The sequence below is a fragment of the Colias philodice genome, chromosome 18 (assembly GCF_061535455.1).
Source record: "Colias philodice isolate Cphi_HAF_F1 chromosome 18, ilColPhil1 Martin Lab GWU primary, whole genome shotgun sequence".
NCBI classification, from domain to species: Eukaryota; Metazoa; Arthropoda; class Insecta; order Lepidoptera; family Pieridae; genus Colias; species Colias philodice.
Window position 1 is genome coordinate 4,853,025 of NC_143103.1, and position 17,740 is coordinate 4,870,764.

The following is a 17,740-nucleotide window of genomic DNA, read 5'->3' on the forward strand; positions in this document are numbered from 1 at the left end:
CTAATCGAAATACACTCACGTTTTTAATAGCTTCACATTGAATTGACAGAAATAATAGCAATTGATTTTTTATTATTACGGTGCTTATGTTAAACTAGAGGCATATTTTCAAATATCAGGTAGGGTCATTGCGCCTGTTCGCGTCCACATGCCTATTCGCGTCCATTTTGCGGATATCTTTTAGAAAATTCACGAAAATAAGCATACTTTAAGTAAAATTGTAATAAGAAAAATTTCCGATAATACCTCAATGTATAAGAGACATGCACACATATTCAAAATATGCCTGCGCACCGCCTATCCTATTAAAAAAAAATATTTAATTTTGGTTATTAAACGAGAGAGCTAAAACGCGCGGGATTTTGAGAAAAAAATAGTGCGCAGCGTCGCGTTTCACGGTAAGTATCTTATTGTTAAATGTGAATTTTTGAATATGTAACTGTTTCTTTACTTTGCTAACAAAACATGGAATAGTATGGATTATAAATCAGCTTATTTCTTTTACAATTAATAGCTAAAATAAGGTGGACGCGAATTACTACAACGAATTTGTACAACTTCCATTTTGCGTCCACGGTGGGCGCAAACTATACCTATAGTGCATAACAATAGAACATATTGCGTCCACATTGTTTTTCATTAAGTAGCAATGAATTGTTTGTTAAAATATGTAACTTAAAATAGATTGTAAATTTTTGACTAAGACTACAAGTTGATAATTTAAATTTTCATTCAAATTAGCAAATTTTTATGCAATTTTTTTCATTTTAAAATGGGTTTTCTAAGAATATGAGACTAGTATCTTTGAGAATGAGAATCAATAAGTCTGTGGTTAAGAAATAATATAAACAAAAAAGAAATTTAATTCATTAGAAACTAAAAATAGGGTAGGTAGGTAATCTTAATAGAACTGATTATTATTTATTTACATAACGTAACTTTGTTTTTTGTTAATTTTTAGTTCTATTAATGATGAGAAGATAAATATAAATAAGTTTTTCCAGTTTCCTTACAGTGAAGTATATTAATAATAATGTTGATTTTAGGGTTCCGAACCTCAAAAGGAAAAACCGGAATCCTTGTAGGATCACTTTGATATCCGTTCGTCTGTATGTCCGTCTGCCGGTCTGTCTTTCTGTCAAAACCCTTTTTCTCAGTAACGCGTTGAGATATAAAGCTGAAATTTATATTGAATACTCAAGTCTACGGTCTTGAAGCAGTGAAAAAATCAAACTTATAAGCCAAAGCAATCCGAAGATACAGCCGTTTATGCTGCAAATTTTCGCAAATTTCGACATTCGCAAGGGAATCAAAACTTACAGGGTACTTTACGTGAACACAGACACTTGAAGTTTGGTACGAAGCAACGTCTTATAGCACAAATAAGGGAAACATTGAAAAAATAATCATTTACAGTTAAAACATATGAAAAAAAACCAGTTTATACAGGAACCCTCGGTGTGCGAGTCCCACTCGCATTTGGCCGGTTTTTATTAAATAACTATATTCGTAAATAAATAATTTATTAAAATCTAATTTTTATTTGCATTTATCTGATAAAATATCACCCAATACACTCTTAATTCTTTTTCTAAGCTGGTGGACGCGAACTGGTCCACGGGTGGACGCAAACTGGAATTTTTGGACGCGAACTGGGTAAAACGCCTAATTCTGCTATTTGTCTAGATAAATAAAAACCACATGATATTTCCAACACAATTGAAAGTAAATCTTAAAATAGACTATGTAATGAACACGTTACATAAATTTTGCGTTGAAATTAGTTCTGGAACATTTTTATTTTCTCCTTCAAACTTTCCAACTGCACTAAGTGGACGCGAACAGGCGCAATGACCCTATTTAGATGCAATTTAGAGCGGTGAAAAGATCATCATACAATCGACATGCGACTCTAATGCTGCATTTAGTCTTTTTATGATATGTTTGAATCAGGATAGCTATAGAATTCTGCTCGTTCATGAAGAACAATTTAAAAGTAATAACTTAGGGCATAATTCAAATTAAATCAATTTGCTGAATGTAGAACCATGTAGAACTATCGTGTATCGATACAATAACTAAACGCTTTCCTGTACAGCACTAATTTCCAATTTGGGAACTTTTATAATTATTCCATTAATAAAATCGTTTCGGGATTAATCAAAACACGCAGGTGGAATAAGGTTTTCTTTTCGTTTTCCCAATTACATATTATATATCATAATAAGCGGTGTTATTGGCTCAAACACGGAATTCGCTCGTAACACCTCTACTCGGGGCTATTGTAGTCAAAGGGCCTAAAAATAACATGTGATTTATGTATTTTCGTATGGCACATTTGGTATATATGATGCGAGATCGTTTTATATGAGTATCAATTATGATGAGATTTATAAATGCAATTAGACAGGAACTTTATGAAAGCATTTATATCAAATAAATGTTATTGTTAATATTGCAATCACAAAGTAACTTAATTAGTCTCAAGTCTCAAGTACTTTTGCTGTACTATTAAGTGAAGAAACAATTGCAACACACTGAGAATAAAACGTAAACCTGCTAAATGTTATATTGAATTAGAGAGAAATAAACAAATTATCGTCGTGGGGTTGTAGTAGTGGCGTGATTTCCATGCGTCGAGCGTAGAGATTAAATGGTCCCTGAAACGCTTGTTAAATATTCAGAGTGGGGTTAACAGATATTGAGGGAAATGCTTGATAATGTTCAAAGGAGTCTGTTTATTGTTAGCTATGTATCTTTGTTAGATCGGATTATAAACAAATGCGAGAATATTTCATTCATATTTAAAGATATATTGTGTACTTTAAATGCATGCATCCGGAACAAATTCATTTTTCATTTGGGCACAATACTACTGCATGTATCTATTTGATAAGGATTCAATAAACCGAACTGTATTGTTTAGCGTAGTTAGGTATTATTTTGCGAATCCTTTCAACTGTAAAGTTAGAGCTCTACGGACCAACAATAAAATGAATAAAAACAAATTTGTTGCGAATTTTATTGGATTTTATTATCATCGGAAAAACTGTGTATGAACTTTATAAAAGGTAGATTTAATATATTATGTTTATGTGGTATATTATTATTTTTCTGTATTTTGACGATTCAAAAGCGCTTAGAAATAAAGTATAGTTGAATAAATATATGTAATATGTTTAAAATTGTGTTTACGACAGCGTTGTACGTATTTAATACATTAGAGTTATGGAACATCTCAATGGTGCAAGTTTGCCTTTAATATACATAGCTAGTATGAGTCTGGCAATTGTCACATGCACGTGTTTACAGAAGCTGAGTCGCAGTTTACCTGCACTCGGCTTTGTCGCTGGAGTGGGTCACAATGAAAGCCCCCACCGGGCCTTTGTCTCAGCTAAACTCGACCACACTGGCTTTACTAAACTTACGCTTCTATATCCTCGTGAAAACAATTATCAACTGAAATATATTTGCGTAAATTATATTTGAAATGTTTCCAATAAACAACATTCAATTTACATTCAAAGACATAGCGTATTTTTTTATAAGTGGTGAGTAAAATATTTTATCGTTTCAACCAAAGAATAAAATACAAAACAAAATTGAACAAACATGTTTTTATAGACCTCTTTCTTATATTTAATCCAAGAAACACTGTGTAACTTTATCTCATAATGTTATATTACGCTGAAAATGTTTCATTAAATGATTAGAATATCGTGCTTCCTTTAGGGTGCACTCACACACATCAGTCACCGTCACGGCACGTCACCGGACAGGATTAAAAAAAATATGTATCAATAGTTCTAGTATGACTCTGTTCCCACACGACAGTCACCGGCACGAAATCTATCAGTGACGTCACCGGTCAGGCACGTCAAATAATCTTTCCATACATGTATCATACTTTTATCCCCACTCACCCGGTGCCGTCACGTCTCAGTTCAGTCAGCGTCGTGCTACCGTCAATTGCTACATGTTCTCTAGTGTGACACACGTCTAATCACTGACTAACCTGATGTATGTGTTCAATGATTCAGTCAAACCGGCGACGTGACTGACGGACAACATGACGGTGACTGGTGTTTGTGGATACGTACACAAACCGTCACCGATCAGTCATCGGTGACTTGACGGTGACTGATGTGTGTGAGTGCACCCTAAATGAGCGCAAACCCAGAACCGAGAACGTAAGTTATTATAATTTAATTATCATTATAGAGATTACATCTGTCGTTTCAGGACTCGTTTTATGAACGCTCGTAATTCATTCATTTTTATCTTCTTTCACACTCCCAATAATATTGACACGGAATAGAATATTTAAGTCTTGTAGCCAAAATTACCGCTGTAGACGCCCGGTCTCGTTGAATTATTCATCGTCCCGTATATAATTATTTCAATAATCCAACATAGACATTTATTTATTTATTTATTTTTATTTACTACAATAATACAATTCATTATAAATTAAATTAAACTGGCACAAACATAATCTCTTTAGAGATTTACCGCGCGCCAGCGCCGTCGACATAGAAAATAAAGATTCGATAATATAATATTGATAAACAAAAATACATATTAGTTATTACAGACATTCATTCACAAAACTAACAAAAATATCCCGCAACATCTAAGTACAATACATCTTTTATTTAATTATCATAAGAATAACAAACGTGGGTAGAAACAAAAAATATTAATCTACATCTTATCGCAACTGCGGTCTGCACTCTGCACCCACAGGGTGTTGATTTTCGCTTACAGAATTAATTAATTGATAAATTGATTTACATTTTTTACATACACAATTATATGTCAGTAGATAATGGATGTGTGTATTTTATGTATATATACACATATTCTAATACAAATTATGGCGTTAGTCTAAGATAAGTATACATATACATAAATTTTAGTCATGGTCGTACTTATGAATATTTATCAATAATTAATTGTTCATAGTAGTTTTTTAGTTTTATTTTAATATTTTTATCTGTTAGTGTATCTTTAAGTGTTTTAGGTAGTCTATTTATTAAGTTAGGGATTACGTAGTTTAATGTTCTTTTTCCATAAAGGTTATTATAGCTTGGTAACTGAAGAACTGAGAGGTCCGCCCTACGAGCTGAATAATACGAGTGTTTTATTTTGATGAAATTATCTGTAAAAAAGTATTGTTTTAATAACACTAGTTCAACTTGTTCGTGAATAGGTAATATTTTTAGAAAAGAGAATAATTTTCTATAGTCGTCATTGTAAGTTGTTTTAAGATTACTTGGCACAATTACTTTTAGGATACGTAGCTGTAGTGAAAAAATGCTATCGAGATGTGTTTTGTATGTTCTCCCATAACTTGATAGTCCGTATAGTATTATAGACTCCACCAGAGCTTTATAAAGTAACAGTAGCGTTTTGTATGGCACTTTGTATTTGATTAGAGAGAATTTAGCTAATATGGCTCTAAGCTTATCACAAACGTGGTTTATGTGAGCTTTCCAATTTAATCGATCGTCAATGATTAAGCCAAGATATGTGTGATTGCTAACGAGACCTATAGCGTCACATGAGCACGCATGTATAGCGTCACATTTTTTGGAATGTAGGCAACTATGATTATGAGCTATTAATTTTGGTGAAATTGCGCTGCGGTTATGACTTGAACTAACGTACATTAATTTTGTTTTGCAAGCATTGAGTACTAATCCTGCGTCGTGGGACCACCTAATGAGAGTATCAAAATCACTTTGAAGTTTTGTTAGAGCCTCATCTACACTATTACCAGTTGAAACTAGGCACGTATCATCAGCAAACTGATAGATCTCGCACTGTTTTAATGCATTGGAGAGGCTGTTTACATATGTTAGATAGTGCAGCGGTCCGAGGACCGAGCCCTGTGCCGTGCCTTCCGTAACGTGTACTGGGTAGCTGTCAGCATTGAGGACTCGAACTTGATATGATCTATCTTGGAGATAATTCTCACACCATGTCAAGAGACTTCCTCTAATACCGCTATCATTTAGATTTTTTATCAGTGTGCTGTGCCTTAAGGTGTCAAACGCCTTACTATAGTCAATAAATACGATTAGGACATGCTTTTTACTGTCAAGGTGTTTATAAAGACTATCTGTAAAGGTGGAAAGCAGCTGTGTTGTATTTTTATGCGGTTGAAATCCGTATTGATTTTTTGTTAATATGTCGTTGCGTTCATAAAAACTGTAAATTTGGCTACTAATATACTTTTCTATTATTTTGTCTATAGTAGGTAATATGGTTATTGGTCTATATTTGTCATAATCGTTTCTGTTACCATTTTTATGAATTGGACGAACAATGCCTTTTTTAAGTTCTGTCGGATATTTACCACTTATGATGCTGGTGTTTATTAAATTTGCCAAGGTATTTTTTATTTTCTCACAAAGTAATTTAACGTCAATTGCTCTTATTCTATCCAACCCAGGAGCTTTGTTGCTATTTAATGCTCTAATTATTTTGGCCACTGAATTGGCGTCGGCTCGCTTAAATCGCATGCTTACATTTGCCGAGTGTTCATAGCATTTTTTATCAAGCAATGGTTCCACACATTTCGGGATTATTTGTTTGACACTGTTGTGAAAAGTTGAGGCAAAATTATTTGCAATATCGTTACTTGTTGTCCCTTTCTTAATAAATGCATTACGCAGTATTGAATCAATAGAAGATTTTATTCTACCAGTGAGTTTGTTAAGTATCTCCCACAGCTTTTTTGAATTGTTCTTGTTTGATATGATATTATATTTAGTGTATTTATTTTTTGTTTTATTAATTAATGAATTTACATAATTTCTATATTTATTATATTTTTGTTTAATAATAAAATTATTTGTGTTTTTAGTCCACTGTATAAAAAGTTTGTCTCTAATTTCACAAGCTTGTATAACCTTCCTATTAATCCACTCGTTGTTATTTCGTTCTTTATTATTAGTCTTAATTTTAATGGTAAATTCACATTTTTCATAGCAGTTTTTAAATTGATCGTGTATATAGTTATATATATTAATTGGACATGTCATATTGTCCGTACATGTCCAATCTATTTGCTCTAGTAATGTATTTAATTTTTTATTATCTATCATAGTTTTATAATTTGTATCATCCTGTGTACAAGCCCCGACGCAAGCGAGCATTACGGCCCGGTGATCCGCTAGTGTCGTACCGATCGCTGCTGTGAATAGATCTTTTGCGTGTGATCGAGTGTAGATGTGATCTATGCATGACTTGCTTATTTTATTATTATATGTTTCGATTCTAGTGTAAGCTGTGATCCCACACAAAAGGCCTAGACCATGCATTGTATTATTATATTTATGTTTTATAGGAGTGTCTGACTGCAGATCTATGTTAATATCACCCAGTATATAAAGATCAGTTTTTATAGGGCACTTATTCATTATTAGTCTGTTAAGTTCATCGATAAATAAGTGTTTATTAGTGTTAGGGGGACGATATATTGCACAAATATTTGTATTATAGTTTGTGTGAGTGGTTATTGTGAATAATATGTTTTCGAAATAATTTGTGTTTACATTGTGTACGTTAAATGTGTGTTTATTACTTACATATACAATAATACCCCCACCCCTTTTACATTTTCTTAGAGACGTATACATTTGATAGCCCTTTAAATGATATAAGCTACTAATATTATCCGCAATGTTAACCTCAGTAAGTATAACAACATCAATGCGCTTTTGTGCGGATGATATACACTGTTGTAATGTAACAAAGTTTTTAATAACGGATCTTATATTAATGTGGATACACAATAGATTTATAGGCATATTGGGGATGTTGTTTAAAAAATCGTTTATATTTATACAATCGAAGACTTCATAGATATTATCTGACAAACCATCCATACTATATATAATTTTTTGATCTGTTGCAAGCGTTAACTATAAATACAAAACAAATTTTAGGATTTACTTTTTGCTATAGCGTGTATGTCCGCCGAGCTTCTAATAATATAAATTTTTGAACTATCGTCTTTACGAGCTTTAACGAATCCTTTCTTAAACCATACATACTTGAAATTTAGATTGATTTTTAGTTCTTGCTTAGTTTCCCATAGCAAACTTTTATTCATTTTTGTCATGGCTTCTCTAATAAAAACGGTGTTGTTGTTATTTAGATGGGATGGGCAGACATCTGATACCTTAGTATTGTAGGATCTGGCAGCCGTTAGCCAATCTTCTTGTGCTTTTTCGTTTCTTAATTCCACCATTATATTAGCTGGTTGGTTTTTGCTTTGTAGTCGGCGTGAACTCCTGATACTTTCGACCGGCTGGTTAAGTTTTAGTGCCACCTTTTCTACTAGCTTGTTGACAACCTCTGTAGCTTCATGCGGAATGTTTGCGATTTCCACGTATTTTGAGAGTTTTACTTGTTCAATTTCTTGTAGGCGTTGCTCTAATGCACCGACACGAGTTTCTAGATTATTATTTCGGTTGGTTAGTTCGATGTTCTTCCGTTCTAGTGTTTTAATAGTTTGTTTGAATGTATCGATGATTTCTACGACTTCATCTAATTTAGCGCTATTAAATTGTAATGCTTCATTTAGTTCGCGCATTTCACTTTTAATTGCTTTTTCGACTTCCCTCGTTATGTTATTCAGCAACTTTTTCGCGTTTATCTGTACATGGGTGTCGTCTTCATCGTCGTCTTCGGGAATGATAATAGATGAGTTACGTCTGGGTGACTCGCGCTGACATTCCAAGCAGGTCCATTCTAAACTAGGAGCAGCCTTAAGCGCGGCAATCTGCTTATTAGTTAGACCACTGCATCGGGTGTTAAGATGAACAATTCTTTCACACTTGTTACACTCGCAACCAGGTATTGATTTGGTAACCGTTTTTTTACAAATATCACACTTAGACATTGCGTTAGCGGGTAGATAGTAAAAGTTATTTATAGTTGTATAAGGACGTGTATTATGCACGACCGTCTGTCAACGACTGTATTTATTATACATAATTAGCCCTGAGTATCGTCTAACGTAGACAATTTAAGTTCGACAGTCTATTTGTTTGAGCCTTGTCAATATTTGAGACCCACGGTGAACGGTTGCGACTTACAATTCGTATAAATCGTAGATTTTTCCAATTTATTCCTGAGATTGGATATCGGAAATTTGTATTAGCGATTATTAAGTTTATACTTACAGTTTTGTTTTTCTGAGAGACATATTCCAATGATTGGAAGTAAATTATAGATTTGTTTGACAACTTTACAAAAATGTAAAAGATAATATTTTATTTAAGCCAAGGATAGCATAATGTTGAAACCATATTATTGCTTTAATGTGTATTTTGTTAACTATTGATTGGGTGATATATTTTATTGAGATAAAAACTTTAGATATTGGCATAAAGTAACATTATTGAAATGCAGTCTAGACGACATTAAATTTATAGTAGGTACGTAGTAAAGTTATTGAAATAATATGACACTTTATCTTTTTGTAACTGGTGTATGGAGATTGGTGTTTTTCAAATATAATATTCCACCCAGCCACCTGATAAAACAATATCAAAGCGTTTGTTTGGCCACAGAGTATAAAGGACCTGGAAAAATATGACTTTATTGTTGTCTGGATAACAAAATATTTTTCTGGAGTGGCATCGCTTGGTATGATAACTTAATTTGGGTAAATTTGGCTTAGAAATAAGTCGGGTTGTGTTTCAATGACTTGAATTTTAAAACTAATATACTTAGAAAACTGGGTCATAAAATATGTGAGTTTGTTTTTATGTTTTCTTAAAGTAAAGGAATACAATAGAATGAAAATGAAAGATAATCTGTTTTGTAAAAAGGTTTATTTATTTACCGAATATAAAATTACCATCAGATAGTTAGGACCGCATAAAATCGATACCGACGACTACAACAAATATGGTTTGACTTAATCCAGGATATTAAACTCTATATAGAATCAACACAAATAAAAACATTTAGGCATTTATCTTATAAAATGGCACTACCTAATTTAGGTAAATATATACATTTCACAAAGAAACAACAAAAGCGCCCATCGCTACAACTTTACATTTTTATACACTTACACTAAATCGTATTTACACACACAACCGATTTATTTTAAATAAATATAAATTCTACAAGCCATTATAGCTACAATTTATGTAAGGAAAACTTAATATTAATTGAGACATTACATTGAAGTATTTACAAAATGTACAGTTTTTACAAATCTCTCTATTAAAATTAATACTTATAATTACGCTAGCTTTCAATAATACAACTGCCTAATATAAAATGTGTATTGAAATTTTAAAGATTTCATCATAAATGCAAAGATAAAATAGGTTTTTTTTTAAACGATAAATTTACATTTTATTTTATAAAAACGCTTTTAATCTGATGGAATGCAGTCATAAAATCAACTTTAATTTCTTGAAATGCGTTCAGCTTTATGAAATAATGGTAAGACATTTTTTGAGCAAAATTGTAAAATATTATTAGTTGCCTGCTCTTTGACCGATATAATATAACATATTGTTTACATTAAATAAGATTTTATAACACAATAAGATTATTATAACTGTAAACAGCACATGAAAAAAGTATAATGAAATAAGCGAGCTTAATTTTTTCTTAAATTATTTTTTACAATTCTAATTCTTTCTATAGGAAAATTTGTATTGTCTAAGACTCGTCAATAAATTAATAATTTTGGCCGAAATTCTTTATGGCAGTTACTGTTACTGAATAGGTACATACTAATTACATAGTTAGGCTTTTTACAAATTATATACTTTAAACAATGTACATAATGTGATAAAATCATTTAATAAATTTGCCTAATTTGTAGATTCAATCAAAAGGAGAGAATCTTAAATCAATTGTTTGTGAAGATAATAATTCCGCTAAGATTTCTACAATTCTAAATAAACGGTAACTTCGCTTGAATCATCCATAAAACAAAACAATATTGATGTTCCTCGCTCGACTTTAAGTTTTGATAGTAAAAGTTTCGAGGATTCCATGAATCAATCAAACTAATATTTATTTTATTACTCGGCTGAGTCATAAAATATGGACAATTTATGAGAGTCGTTCGGAGTCAGCTAGGAAAAGAAGTTAGGCCAAAAGTTTTAAGCGTTTATTCTATAAGTTTTTACACACAGCTCTCGGGTCCCGGCAAGTTTTCAGCTAAAACGTGTTCTCTTCTCCTCACGTTGTTCTTCCCTTTCCTATGTAAAGTGGAGGTGGCGAGGCTTCCAGAACTTAGAGTCGGGCCACTTAATGCTAAAGTTTGACTTCCAAATGGCGAGCCAACGTTGCCGTTTGGACACACGAAGTTGGGGCTTCCTAGCGTTGGACTTAGGTTCGGTCGGAAGTTATTAGCTAATAGAGGTTGTGATATATTTTGATTTATCGCGTCTTCTTGTCTGCTGATGGGTGTCATGTCGCTGCCGGGCGTGAGCTATAAGAAAACGCAATAATTGTAATTTTAACTATATAAATTAATTTCCAATATCTACTATTGCCAACTTACTTGTTGCGGTCGTCCCGCCGAGTCCAAAAGTGCTAAATCTTCAGCGGAGAATACTGCTCCAGTTTTAGACCAGTCACCTAGAATATTTTTATAAATTAATTAAAATATTTTTGACATTTTAAATTACGAAACAGCCCAAGTTATCGTACCTTTAACTTCCCGCACCGTAGTCCATTCTTCGGAATCCGCGTTCGCCTGAGCGACGTTCTGAGTTTCGCCATCTGAATCAATGTTAAGAAAGCGTGTATTTCCAAGTCTTTTTGCAAAGTCAGCTAAATGAGCGCGATAATGCAGGAGGCGATCAAAAAGGAGGAACGGGACCGTAATATAAACTGGGGCTCGCTATTTTGCCTCTTCTTGCTTGTTTTTCGCCGTTCTCGTTTTATTTTTTCGAATAAAGAGCCCGTTTTCGACGGACGAAAACAAGTCTCTCAAATTTTTGTTTAATAAATTCACTGACGCAATTTTATTAGTATCTTTAATGGACTGCTGCGAGAATGTTGCGGAGAACGTTGCGGTGAAAATACTTAAGTAACGATCTAGGCATACTATAAAACAAAAAACAAATTTCAAATTTCCATTCCGCTATTCTAAGTATGAACTTGAGATGTTGAAATAACCGAGTTATTTAAATTTTTATTAAAATTGAGCCACTTTGCAAGGTTTTCGGCTCTGAGTACGACTTTTTGCTGAAATTATATATTTTACTTAAATTCAATAAATTTGCGGTTAGTTACATTTTACGTTACAAGTTATTACTAATTGACACTAATTTCGAAAATGCACTTACTACTACAATATAATATTAATAAGCAAAACTCTACTTTTTTTTCTAAAAACATACTACTTAGCAATTCTTACTCTACTTCTTATCAAACTACATCCATCGCCACTTCAACACTCTACCTGGCGGGTTCAATATATCAGGCTGTGGTTCCTTCGACTCAGAGGGTTTGATGGTATATGCAACAACATATCGTCTTCCACCATCACTGAGCTCTAACATGTCTCCTGGTGGATGTTTGTGCGGCGCGCGGGCGCGGCGACGGCGCGCGAGTAACGCGGCTAGCAGTACTCCACCTAGCGCTAGCAGTGCGCCTAGACCAGCCGCTACTAGGATGCCTAGTGTAGCACCCCCCATCGTGTTCTTGCCGTCTGGTTGAAGGAAATAATTGTGTCAAATATTATGATTATACTGCAATCGTTGTTACAGTCTTAACGTGCCATTAAATAGACGTTGTTTACTTTCTTTCTTTATTACGGCGTATTTGATACAATGGTTGAATAATTGAGGGGTTTTATTCATCTACCTATTTGTATGTAAATAAAACAGATCAGTAATTTCAAGAAGTTATTAAAATACATCTCATAGAATTATAAATAAATAGTAAAGAAACTCTACAAAAAGAAAAAAGGTTAATACGTACTTTTATTTGAATGATCAATTGCATGTCCTATATTCGTATTTCTATAATAGAGAGACTCATGCATCCCTTTTTCAATGTATGTTTATAATATCATTTCTGAATAATAACATACAACAATATCATCTATTTGAGTAAACGCATAAGTACAATATTACTCCCATAAATGAAAAACACGTCTAGCCCGAGGTTGTTCGCAAAAGCTGCGGTTTAGATTATCTGGGAACTTTGGTATATTCCTACTGTATCTTACCGCAAAAGTTCGTTGCACGGTACAAAATACAGAGATACAGGACAAGCATATTAGTTGGATACGTTAGCGGTCCAGTATGACGTACTTGATTGCTTTAGGCAGTTAGCATACGAACGTATTGATAGACAAGACTGGAGTAGTTTGAAGTACTGGTAAAAGAATATACAATAAAAATTCACTTCAATATAGCTTTGTTACTGGTGCATTTTCCGATTTTTCGTAAACGTTTGCAACGGTAAAAATAGAGCGGCATTTCTATTCGAATTTTTCAGGTTAATAAAAAATGTAACTGTTGTTTAAGAGTCGACAACAGAGACCAGGCTTTTGTTAGCTTACGAATATGTTACTGGACTGAAATATCACTTTCAACAAATATTTCATATACGCATTTTTTATATGAAACTTATTCGTTGCTATGTTACCTTTCAGAAGTTTTTTTTTGTTCGGGTACCTAAACATTTTTCCATGAAAAATAACTTTTATTTATAACTCGCCTAAAACATTTAAATACAGTCCTTTAAATATAAAATTGTTTAACTCTCAACATAAACATTCTAATTCGCTTAAAACCCGCGATGTTAAATAAAAACTAATGTTATAGAGCAATAGAGCACTTAATCCAATTTTTAGGTTATATTAAAAACTGTGACACCAGCGTTTTGAATAACAATCGTAACATTCCGCGCGCGAGTTCAACAACAGACCACTTAATGAATAACTGACAATTAATTTGTTACAACCACAAAACCTCAATATTTTTAGCTGAAAAGCTTTGAGCTTCGCAATTCCGCGATCGCTTGTTAACGACTTTATTTATTCGTTATGATTCTTTAATTATATCTATAAAATAATTACCTATAACCTTCATTAGTTTATAAGTTGAAAGCACTTGTGAGGATGATAAAACAATATTTATTTACCGATCTAATTTCCGGGTACTGTGAAGCGAATTCCAATTTAGTTTGTTTATTTTTTTTAAACTTTAATAATCTTCACTTTTGTTTGGCTTAGGCCAATTAAAAAAAATTCAACTGTTAATTAACTGATCGTGTGACAAACTTTGTAAATCAGAAAAGTGTTATAAGTGTATTTTTTAATCATTGACTGATAATGTTAGCAGAAAGGCACCTTTATATGAATTCTACTAATATTATAAATGCGAAACTTTGTGAGGATGTGTGTGTGTGTTTGTTACTCTTTCACGCAAATACCACTGAACCGATTACGATGAAATTAAGAAGGTAACTTGGATTAACACATAGGATAGGTTTTATCCCGGAAATCCTACGGGAACGGGAACTATGGGGGTTTTTCTTTGAAAACGCGGGTGAAGCCGCGGGCGGATAGCTAGTACAATATAAAGTAAAAGACCAAAACAACATTATGAATAGGTAAATAAAAATCTCACCAGTCCTCCTTGCAGCGTCGTTGAACGCAATGTTTTCCAGCAGGGTTTTCTCCGAGTCGCCTTTGAGGTTTTTTGCATAAATGAGTAGATTAAACGTGGCGCCCTCTGCATCGCCCGGTGACAGCTGCCCGAGATCTAATTTGAACGTCACTAGACCATCTGAAAGGCAAATTACACCAACGTACTGCGTATTAAAGGATTACGCTTTTAAATTTAACCATATTTTTTTATCTATTTCATAAGTTCTTGCATAATTGTGTTTGATTTTACGCGAGTATTATTCATTTGGAAATAAAGGATTTTAAACTGAGCGTGGTCACGTGCGAAACGCCGGGATAATAATGTAATGAATAAATCGCGTTTTAAATCCGTTTAATTTCTAAAAGATCTTGCATGTTTTTTTTGGAATCATAACATTAATCTTACATTGTCAAAATGAAGTGTATTTTTAATACAGTTGAAAATAATTAATTAGTATAAAACGCCGTTATCGGTAAAGCTGTGTGAAGCGGTACTCGTTAAAGTGCTTTACACTTATTTCAGTTAAAATGCGTGAAGTGTACATTTTCAATATTAACGCCTTGTAGTTTATTGAATTTCCTTTTTATTAAAATATTAATTAAAATTCATCTGTAATAACGAATGTTTAGTCAGTTGAATGTAAAAACCCAGGATCAGAACTTTTTAAATCGATATTATCCGTATTTATTCAAGTTTGTCAATGTATTTATCCAATCTTTTATACATATTTAAATACATTTTTTTCTACAGTAATATTATAAAGATACTAGCGGTCCGCCCCGGCTTCGCCCGTGGTACATAAGAACCATCCTCGTACTTCAAGGAATATAATAAAAAAAGAATTATCGAAATCGGTTCAGCCGTTCTCGAGTTATGCGCTTACCAACACATTTTGCGATTCATTTTTATATATATAAGAAGATGTACATTATTGTTGATTTCAAGCTACCTTTTTCTTTTTCTGTTTCTAATCCGCTGGAAGCGGAACCCAGAGCGCCTAGCTAGTCAATCTCAAAATATTGTTCTTCGAGTATTCCTACAGGAGCAGGATGTACTCTTATAAAAGGTAAAGTGAAGGCAAGACGTCATTAATTAAGACACGGTAACAGATCCCGAGGGAGCGCGCGCGGCTGCATACAAATGCACTGCGCACGTGATGATCTCGACTCTCGAGCAACTAACAAACGTAATGGGGATTCTATGTGAGAATTTTGTGTTACTGTAAGTAGGTAGTAGGTAATAACTGGGCAAAGGCGAAGTCGATATTTTATTTCGTCGTAGATCAATAGAAATTTTTACATATTAGGTGCAAGTTAAATATAATATAACACTTTTAGTTGATTGAGTGGAAAATGTCACTTACAAGTTAAACTGTCTAAAATAGTTATTTCGTCATGTCCATTTCTTGATTAACGTATGAATACATTAGAAATCACGTTTTAAAATATATAGAACCTATAGTACCCTAGGAATTTGTAAAGTGATACTCTATTTTTGGTAAATTACATAACAATTAATAAAAGAGAATTAAATGAAATGAAAAGTAATTTTCAATTCAACCGCAATAGAATGTTATCGACACAAATTATGTAATTGGCTGTTACACGCAACAAATATATTAATATTATTATTTAAATTTATTTAATTATATTTAACGATCTGTTTTTTTAGAATAATTTGTTAGATTACTATCACACAATTCTGTTAAAATTCTCCAGCAAGCAATCTTGTTACCTTAAAGAGCTTCCCAGAAAGTTGAAACCATACTACGTAACTTTCATTTTTGTGTATAACGTCTTCAATGGCAATAAAATAACGGGAATTTAATTTATTGTAACTCAGTTCTACCATAAATTGAAACTGATTTCGGAGAATTAAGAACAAAAAGACTAGACAGTTTTCAGCAAAATTGAACTTAAGAACATTGTAAAAACCTTTATTATTCTATTCATGAAATGTATGAGATACATTCAGGGATATCAGTAAAATACTCATAAACATAACATTTATATATATCATCAATTTAAATTCATTCGTTGTTATAAATTTCTAGTTATAATATTATTTACTTGATCCTATTAAAATAGAAGATATTTAGGTCAAAAATTTTCCATTCCATTTTAATACTTTGTTAACCTATCTACTTTGAACATCTAGATGTTGAAATCTGATTTCAAAATTGAATTACACGCGTTTTACTAATTCCACTTGTTTTACTAGTTCCACAAGTTTTTATTAAATACTAGATGCCCCGGCAGGCGATGTTCGACCCCATTGCCCCTTTAACTCAAACTTAAATATTTATTTATTCAATTAGACTTTAGAACCACTTTTGAATCGTCATTTCATATTTTTAACATTTAACACCGATTTTAACTATCAAGGCTAAGTGACAATACAATAATTTCATAAGTTAAAGCGTGTTTTTTTGTTTTAAAACAATATTTTTTATGTCTCTGTATAAGAACCTTCCTTGTTCGTTAACAAAACCGTTATAAAATAGCCGAATTGGTCGAGACGTTCCCGAGTTTTACGCTTAGCAACACATTCAGCGATTCATTATATAGATTCAAACATACCTGTATCATTAATAGTGCTATTATATCTGTTGTTGTTCGTGTTAGGGTCCAGTGCTTCCAACACGAAGGTCTGGGGAAGACCTCCATCGTATCCCGCGACGCAGCGCACGTACAGCACCGCCGCGCCCTCCGTGCCGTTCGCACCGGCTTGGAGCGAACAGTTCCTGGGAGGCGCTGGTCGTGCTAAGGAGTGTTTAGAAATATTTCAAAATGAATCGAAAATATTGTTTGTTTAAAAAAACAAAAGTAAAGGCAAGGTGAAGGGCGCTTGTGCACTACAAGGAATTTTACTGTCCGGCATTCCGATTTTTTACGGTCCGGTGTGGCATGAAAAAACCGATGAATTGCTTGTGCACCTGTCCGTCTTTACTCGGATCAGTGCGGTACAGTTCAAGGAAGTTTGGCGGTAGAATGCTATCATAAATGATTGTTTTTGCATTTTACAAGAAACGAGCAAAAAATATAGAAGGTGAAATATTATATTATGTACTTCGTTATAATAAA

General features: G+C 33.0%; 2 protein-coding genes across 2 annotated transcripts in view; both read right to left on the bottom strand.

Annotated features, from left to right (window-relative positions):
- Positions 1–6,794: 6,794 nt before the first annotated feature.
- LOC149480413 (uncharacterized) lies at positions 6,795–8,977 on the bottom strand. The gene has a single exon (XM_089706743.1). It carries the CDS (start codon positions 8,912–8,914, stop codon positions 7,952–7,954), a length of 963 nt encoding a protein of 320 aa, XP_089562869.1. The 5' UTR covers positions 8,915–8,977; the 3' UTR covers positions 6,795–7,951.
- An 855-nt stretch (positions 8,978–9,832) lies between these two features.
- Positions 9,833–17,740, bottom strand: part of LOC149480414 (neural cell adhesion molecule 1-like) — a 67,419-nt gene continuing 59,511 nt past the window's right edge. Inside the window, exons 13-18 of the mRNA XM_089706984.1 lie at positions 17,237–17,419; positions 14,637–14,795; positions 12,458–12,706; positions 11,701–11,772; positions 11,552–11,628; positions 9,833–11,479 (exon numbers count right to left, since the gene is read on the bottom strand). Coding sequence (XP_089563110.1) covers positions 11,171–11,479; positions 11,552–11,628; positions 11,701–11,772; positions 12,458–12,706; positions 14,637–14,795; positions 17,237–17,419 — 1,049 coding nt within the window. The 3' untranslated portion in view covers positions 9,833–11,170. The remainder of the gene's footprint in view (positions 11,480–11,551; positions 11,629–11,700; positions 11,773–12,457; positions 12,707–14,636; positions 14,796–17,236; positions 17,420–17,740) is intronic.